This window comes from Oncorhynchus keta, chromosome 19, assembly GCF_023373465.1.
Source record: "Oncorhynchus keta strain PuntledgeMale-10-30-2019 chromosome 19, Oket_V2, whole genome shotgun sequence".
Classification (NCBI taxonomy): Eukaryota; Metazoa; Chordata; class Actinopteri; order Salmoniformes; family Salmonidae; genus Oncorhynchus; species Oncorhynchus keta.
Genome location: NC_068439.1, coordinates 58,973,894 through 58,982,771, shown reverse-complemented (window position 1 = coordinate 58,982,771; position 8,878 = coordinate 58,973,894). Strand labels below are relative to the sequence as shown.

At 42.9% G+C, this 8,878-nt stretch overlaps 1 protein-coding gene across 2 annotated transcripts; it reads left to right on the top strand.

Annotated features, from left to right (window-relative positions):
- Positions 1-3,655: 3,655 nt before the first annotated feature.
- On the top strand, positions 3,656-8,610 carry LOC118398564 (terminal nucleotidyltransferase 5A-like). 2 transcript variants are annotated; one of them, XM_035794043.2, is made up of 3 exons: positions 3,657-4,302; positions 4,445-4,883; positions 6,093-8,610. In XM_035794043.2, exons 2-3 carry the CDS (start codon positions 4,446-4,448, stop codon positions 6,972-6,974), a joined length of 1,320 nt encoding a protein of 439 aa, XP_035649936.1. In that variant the 5' UTR covers positions 3,657-4,302; position 4,445; the 3' UTR covers positions 6,975-8,610. The 2 variants fall into 2 exon arrangements, with proteins under 2 accessions (XP_035649937.1, XP_035649936.1); XM_035794044.2 differs by having other exon boundaries at positions 3,656-4,883.
- The last annotated feature ends 268 nt before the right edge of the window (positions 8,611-8,878 follow it).

The window sequence follows — 8,878 nt, the reverse complement described above, 5'->3', positions numbered from 1 at the left end:
GTGTAACATCTCACAGAAATAACTGGCAAATCTGGTGCAACCCATGAGGAGGAGATGCATTGCAGTACTTAATGCAGCTGGTGGCCACACCAGATACTGACTGTTACTTTTGATTTTGACCCCCCTTTGTTCAGGGACACATTATTCCATTTCCGTTCATCACATGTATGTGGAATTTGTTCAGTTTATGTCTCAGTTGTTGAATCTTGTTATGTTCATACAAATATTTACACATGTTAAGTTTGCTGAAAATAAACACAGTTGACAGTGAGAGGACGTTTCTTTTTTTGCTGAGTTTATATACTGTAGATAAGAAAATAATACTAAGTGTATGTTGTGTAGTAAGCTGTTAGTAGCACATGTGCCTCACCCTAATCATTTGGTCCCTTTCCCCCACATAACTTAGCCAACTGTTCTGACTTGGTGGTGCACATGGGCCTGTTTTAGAGAAATGTCATCATTGAATATTGTAAGAGCTTTCATTTTCTGCCTATATGTCCCCTTTATTTATCGTACGGTTCTGAATTGGTGTACAGGGAGACTACTGTAAGAACGGGCCATGTTATGAATTATGTCGCTGTACATTTCAAAAGTGCTGAACAAATAGTTTTATTGACTATGTCCTTCTTAACTCGCTTATTAATGTCTTCATCGAAAGGAAATCATTTAAAGTGATGTTGCCTTGTGAACAGCAATGCCTTAAATAGCCTAATTAACAAGTTACTCATTTATCAAGACACACAGTAACACTGTTACATAGTACCCTTTAGGTATGGGAGCTGTCCATCTTGGTTTAGCAGGCAGGCAGAGTCAGCGAATCTCATTAGCAATGGAGCCGTTTAGCTAAGGCTTACTAAGTGTGCTCCAGAAGGTCAGTTCTGGAGCGGTAGCTCATTAAGGTCAGTGCCACAGGGAGGGGTGAGAGTGGCCATATAGAAATGCAACCTGTAGAATGAAAATATGTCTGTAATTTTACACCTATTGTATCATGGGCCAACAATTCCAAAGTACATTGTCTAGAAAGGACACTACTCCACCTGTGCTAGCACTTCTATTCCACAAACCATGTGCTTTTTACCAGCTATATATCCTTGTTAGAATCTATATTTCACAGATGTGTGTGATTGCAATACAACTGAAGTTACCTCTCCAAACTGTAATGTCCAGTGAGTTCTATGTACTTTCTATCTATGAGTATCAATTAAGCACAGTAGGTCAATGCATCTTTTCTGGGCCTGCTCTGAGGGACAGTGGGAGGGAGGAAGGGTGGGGATGTACATTCGGCTCTCACAGGCTCATGGTAATCTTATAATGAATTTCCGGAGGGGAGGGGAGGAAATGCAGTCTTCACCTGTTCATCTAAATGGCTGTATCATGGGGAGGGTCTCCTAAGCCTGACATTGAGTCAATAGCTGATTGGAGACTGTTAAATGGATCCTCTATTTCTCACCTATATGTTATAGCTGATATCCTTTTTATACAGGTACATCATATTTCTGCACTATAGCTGTGTGTGTACTTACTATGTAGCCTAATGTGCATGCACTGCAACCTTGAAGAAATACCGTTTTACTGTATTGTATAATGTGTAATTCATTTATTGCACTGCATTTTATTATATTCTATTGCAAGCTTCCTTGTGGGACAAACAGGATTCATAATTATATCTTGTTACAATAAGTCTTCAAAGATCCTTTTGTTATTCTTAGTAAAATCAGCCTCTATAAACCAATCAGTTCACTCAACTGCCCTCTCTTTCCCCTCCTGTGTGAACGTGACTATGTATAATCTCAACCGGAAGCACGTAGCTGCATTCTGACCTCTAACCCTACTACCTCTACGACTTAGACACACAGAACGTCCCCGAGACTCGAGTAAATGGTCCAGGATTGTGTAACATTATGTAAGTCCTACGTCTTACCCCTTCCCCCAGATGTTGACCACCATCTTCCTGAATCCATTATGATTCTGGGGTTAAATTGTTTGGGTGGAGGTGAAGGTAGGCTCTACTGTGCTGAATTTCTTGAGTCATTTCATTGGCAAGTTTGCAAGTCTGGGAAAGTAGGCACACAGAAATGGTGGGTTGAAATTGCAGTCATTCTTTCTGCATGGACTATATTCCAGATACTATTGTGAAACGATTGATCTAAAAACCACTGTGTAATTATGATATCCAAATGTAGTTAATGGAACTATTTTCCATTCTGTTCCTGGATAGGGACTCCCTTTTCAGAGGTGTGACATGTCAGACCTTGTCAGTCAGACCATGTCAGTCTTTCGCCACCTCTTCCCTCACACACCTCTGTCTTTTCCAACAGGTTAGCCCTGGGGAAGAGTGTATGGTTTCATAGCGTGACTGTGCAAAGGTTTCTCTTCCAGGTCTCTGTTTATAGACCCAAAATGGCCATGCCCTGTGTGTCACTAAAAGAGTGGTTTTACAATGCGGAGCAAGCACAGGGCCAGGTCATTTGCCAGGGTGGTCTTTCCTTCCTGGTTTCTGCCAGGAAGTTATACATGTAACACTGTAAAAGAGCAACTTAGGTTTATCAGTCATGGGGGGGAAAAACAGGCCTACTAGGAACAGTATGAGCTGTGTGTGTGTGTGTACATACAGTACATACATGTACATGCGTGTGTGGGACTTTGTGTATGCATGTATATGTGTGTGTGTGCGCGCAACTGTGTTACTGTACATACAGGGTAATCTGCAGTAAGATGGTTTATGGGCTAGTCAACAGTGACTCAGATATGCCAATGAAGCTCTATCTGATGGATTCTGAGTGAAAAGTAGTGTAAAATTGGGAATTGGGAATACTGACTTTTTAAAGATTTGACATGTGACGCTTACACTTCGAGAGAGATTTTGCCACCCCTAGAGGGCGATATAGGGAAGGATCGTGCATAGCCCAGTTTATATCAAGAGCTTAATATGACTGATAGTTAACATTAATATTTGTGTAAACAACATGATCTACATATCTGACACAATATTACACATAATTAAAGGTACTCTCTGTGACACATGTGAAGGGTATGATGTACACATTGGAGTTTGTCAAACAACACATGCATGTGGCTTTTAGTAGTGAATCTTCAGGGTGTAAAATAACTGAAAAGCTTATCAAAATCCCAGCGCAAAGGATGTTGCGTCTTTAAAAACAGCCTTTGTCAGTTTGCAAGACTTCTTGTAGAATGTGACAGATCTACAAATCAGCGTTCATTCTGCCAATATAACGTTAATCTATGGGGTGGGTGAAACTGACCTCAGACCAGCATATGGGACAACTTTATTCCCTTACTACATTTGCACACACTGTACATATATTTTTCTATTGTGTTATTGACTGTACGTTTGTTTATCCCATGTGTAACTCTGTGTTGTTTTTGTCGCACTGCTTTGCTTTATCTTGGCCAGGTCGCAGTTATAAATGAGAACTTTTTCTCAACTGGCCTACCTGGTTAAATAAAGGTGAACAATTTGTAAGTCGCTCTGGATAAGAGCGTCTGCTAAATGACTTAAATGTAAATGTAAATGTAAAATGTTTAAAAAATCATTGCGCGTTGCGAGCGATGTACCCTGAAGCACCGATTACAGCGATTGGTGGAACGAGCTGCCACTCAAACTAACCATCCCCGCTGTTCCTTCGCAGGGGAAAACATTTTCGACGTCAGAACCTCTCAGTGGTGCGACGCACTGCCATCAAGCGAAACACGGGAAACATGTAACGCGCAAGTAGAAGCAATACACCATTGTATGTCATGGTATGTGAAGGTGTATAGGAATACGTCTTTCGTAGGTTAAATCTGATGCGTAAAAGAGCAGCAGAGATATTCGAAAAGAAGCGAAACCTGCTGCGTATAAAAGTGGGAGGAAAATAAACTTTTGGAGGTGCTGAAATGTTTTTGATTCTAACAGAAGAGGCGATTTATGTTAGGGGTGGGGATACAATTTAAGAAAGTGAAAGACGCTATTCTGTATCAATGCTAATTGACAGGCGCAACTTTAGGCGATGGCGACCCAGACGGAAGAGAAAGCGCACAGTGACCTAACGAATACGGGACAGTGAGCTAGGCCCATGGCTGTACAAGCCATTGAGACCCGCCCAACAATCGAATAATATCCCGGTGAACTTGGGGAAAGGGAAGAGATTGGACAGCTAGCTTTACGCAGCGCAACGAACTGAACATATACCCGGACTTCACTACAAGCAACTGAGAAGTGGAACTACGTCTGCTGTGCGTAAATTGGAGACGAGACGGCTTGTTATGATGAACAACGTTATCTAAAGGACGGCGATAAAGGTAAATACAGACAGTTGATGTGGCCAAAGCACTCTGGTAAGCTACTCCTACGGCAACACGGCTGCCTTATTTCACAGCAAAGCAAGAGACGGAGGGAGTGAACAATTTTGTCGTTTACATTTTCATATCTACCTTTTATCAGTATGGGCGAGAAAGTCGACTCGAGACGATCGACTCCAGTGGAGGGCTGTTTGGTCGACGGGGAGAGCAGCGACCTCAGCGTGCTGAACTGGGAACAAGTGCAGCGCCTGGACGCCATCCTGGCTGGGTCCATCCCCATCCACGGCCGCTGGAACTTCCCAACCCTGGAGATTAAACCGCGGGACATAGTCAAAGTGGTCCGGTGTCGCATGGAGGAGAAACGCATACATGTCCGGGAAGTCCGCCTGAACGGTTCCGCGGCCAGCCATGTTCTCCACGAGGACAGCGGTTTAGGATGGAAGGATCTGGACCTGATATTCTGTGCCGACATGAAAGGCGAACTAGAGTTTCAGACGGTGAAGGATATAGTTCTTGACGCTCTACTAGACTTCTTACCCGAGGGAGTGAACAAGGAGAAGATCACACCAGTGACCTTAAAGGTAATTAAACTTTTATTATCATTTGACATGATCATTTCAGATTCATACTGCTGGTTAATACAGTGTATTACGTAACAGTTTAGATGCGCAAATGTTTGTATGAACATTGAATGCTGCGTATTTTTTTGTATATTATTTTACTTTTTTAAACTAGGCAGGTCATTAAGAACAAATTCTTATTTTCAATGACAGCCTAGGAAAAGTGGGTTAACTGCCTTGTTCTGGGGCAGAACGTATCATGGCTGGCGTTACAATGCAACCAGTGAAAGTTATACTCCAGTATGAGAATGCAGTACATTCGTTTTACATCTTAATTTCCCCTCAATGAGCTTACTGCATGCAATAAGTTATGCATGCTACAGCAGCCTATAAATTACAGTTATGCCAATCCACATCGTATTAACATACATTTTTTTGCAGTGTGCTTGTGATGCATTCAGATTTCTCCCCTGGATTCTAAGCTGCATGGTGATAAGGCTGCAGATAGTAGAAACTGTGGTTTCCACTACAAAGAGGATTCAAACTAATCCAATTGGAACGGGATCCGCTCATTTACCCAGATACCTACTTACGCATGACCCGACACTAGAGCTGTCCAGCAGACCAAATGAGGGAGAAGATTACCTCTGTTCAATGCACAACCTATAGGGTGTTTCTCAATATGCATACTACCGTGCTCCACACTCATATTCTGAGTGCATTCTCCGAGGACGTTCTTGTGGAGAATACATAAAACAATACATTTGCGAAGCACTCACACTCCCCCTACGATATATCGTCAAAAATAATATCCCGATATGTAACTATATCAATGATTTCCCCCCCCCCTCATCACTAATAGATATGCTGTTAATACTATACTTAAGCAATAAGGCCGGAGGGGTTGTGTTGTCTGGCCAATATACCACTGCTAAGTGCCTGGATACAGCCCTTAGCAGTAGTATATTGGACTTTTTCCAACAATCCTCAAGGTGCCTTATTGCTATTATAAACTGTTTACCAATATAATTAGAAGAGTAAAAATAAATGTTTTGTCATACCCAAGGTATATAGTCTGATTTACAATGGTTTTCAGCCAATCGGCTTTCAGGTCTTGAACCAACCAATTCATAAAATATATTAAATCCATTAATTATATCTAATCTTTCATTTATTATTACAATTTACCATAGATATGTGTTCTTATGACTTTTGTTGTTGTGTTTTCAGGAGGCCTATGTGCAGAAGATGGTGAAGGTGTGTAATGACTCAGACCGCTGGAGCCTCATCTCCCTCTCCAACAACAGAGGCAAGAATGTGGAGTTAAAGTTTGTGGACTCTCTGCGTCGCCAGTTTGAGTTCAGCGTGGACTCCTTCCAGATTCGCCTGGATTCCCTTCTCCTCTTCTACGAGTGCTCCGAGCACCCCATGGCAGCCACCTTCCACCCCACCATCCTGGGAGAGAGCGTCTATGGTGATTTCTCCGCCGCCCTCGACCATCTACGCAAACGCCTCATCTGCACGCGGAGCCCTGAGGAGATTCGCGGTGGTGGTCTACTGAAATACTGCCATCTGCTGGTCCGGGGTTTCTGTGCGGCTTCCGGACCCGAAATGAAACTTCTGCAGCGCTACATGTGCTCCAGGTTCTTCATAGACTTCCCAGAGGTGGGCGAGCAGAGGAGGAAGCTGGAATCCTACCTCCAGAACCACTTTGTGGGTCTCGAGGACAGGAAATACGACTATCTGGCCACTCTGCATGGAGTAGTGCGGGAGAGCACAGTGTGCCTGATGGGCTACGAGAGGAGACAAACACTGGGCCTCATCTCCTCCCTGGCCCTTCGGGTCCTTGCCGAGCAGAATGTTATCCCCAACACGGCCAACGTCACCTGCTACTACCAGCCGGCACCTTACGTCGCAGACGGCAACTTCAGCAACTACTACGTGGCCCAGGTGCAGCACGTTTACCCGCATTACCCCCCTCAGCATTACCCACCTCAGCATTACCCACCTCAGCAGTACCCACCTCAACAACACCCTCCGTCACAGTATCCCCTTCCACACCATCCACCTCCACACCACCCCATGTACACTGCATGGATGCCCTGCAACTGAGTGTGTGTGGACACACACACATACACACAGTCACTCATGGAACAACAGGATTCTCATCCTAACGAATGGATAGATCACAGCATGATCATGGTTCCTCTCTGTATTCTGATAGAGAGATAAAGATAGGTGTAGTTTTGCTTTGGTTTCGAGCAGGATGGATGGGAGAGAAAAGGCCACTTGGATGTGGTCAGACCCTGGTGAGAAGGCTTTCATACAGGGCAGAAAGCCAGCTGTGGAGGAGAGGAGGGTAAAAAGAGGCGAGCCAGAAGAATGCTGATCTAAGATGATGCTGAGGTTGAAGCCAGGAGGCCAGTTTGTCCATGGCTATTTGCCAGGCCTAGAAGCCAGGCACCTTGCTGAACAACCAAGCACCCCCACAGAGTAACAAGTATAGGAACATTTGGCTTAGGGCTAAGTACTACCAGTGTTGATGCAGTGAAATAATGTACATAACCACTATCACGGTGGTTATGTTTTTACAAGCAGTGACTTGTATTTGAGACTCACGCTTGAATGTACATACACAGTATACTGCCTAACACTCATACATGTATACAAACACAGACACACTATTAAACATCTCACACCCCAGACATTACATACATTTACATAGGCACACACTGAGTGTACGGTGAAAGAAAGTGATCACAGAGAATACAGGAAGTTGTGTACATGTCCTGATTGGTTGGCTAATAAGACAGAGCGTTGACATTTCTCTGACCAGTGAAAACAAGAAGTGTGAGAGTCTGACCGCAGACAATGCAAAAGAAGAACTGGACATAGTTTACAAACCAAAGATCTATCTTGTCGATACCCACCATTTGGCTGATCATGGGGGAAAATATGCAATATGTATGTGAATATTTTGCTTTAAGTGCCTACATGTCTAAAAGGAAGAAATAGGTTGTTATATTTTGTCAATAAACCCAGGCCTGTTCATTTTAGACAAAGGACCATGGGCCTTTTTAAGGGTGATAGTGTGTTACCTGTGTAAATGAATGTATTTTGGACCAGAAAGGGACACAATGTGGAGTTGTTATTGAAGTAGAGGGACACGGTTGGGACCTTTGACTTGGTGTGTTTCATATCTCCCAACTCAAGAAAGTATAATTGGATGACGAGAAGGAGATGGGTTAGAGTGCAAAAGAAAGTAAGTGAGAGAAGGAGTTTACAAGGAGAGTATGTCAACAGAGCATACTGTAGGTGTTTTTACCAGTAGAGAGAGCGTCCTGAAAGTGTATTTCGGAAACATCTTTTAGAGTGTGTATGGGAAATGTGTTTTTTCACAAGGTGGAAATTGTCCTTTGCCATTTTCTTCTTTGTGACATTTCTAATGTTTTATTTGGGAGAGGTTTCCATGTGACGTGAGAAAGGGCGAGCGTGAGCATTTTCACCTGTGCAAAGTTTGCACCTGTAATCTTTTAAGTAATTAAACATAAAATAAAGAACAAAGTAAAGATTAAGAGAAGGATAACTAAGTTAACATCTCAATAAAGGTATTTTTTTTAATGATCTTGTATTGCCCTTATAAAGATGTTGGGTGCAAACTTTGAGCAGGTGAAAATATTGGGGTAAACTAACCCTATCAATGCAGACACCTCACATCATTCTATTAAACCTGTTCTTGGATATCTTATTTTTGTATCAATCTCTATTTTTTGTACATGTTGTTCGGCTCATGCCATAGTTTCTTGATTGCCTCGTTCCAAGAGGCTGTACAGAGTGTTAATGCAAGTGTGCGTGTGTGTTTGCATGTGTGGGAGAGTGTTATTTCAATCAAATCTCTGGTTTTCCCCAAATCCTGATTGGAGAATTCCCGGAATCAGGAAGGAATAAGCTGGAAATCTCGAATCCTCCAACCAAGAGTTCTGGATAAACATGGAATTTATTGAAAGTTACCAGAA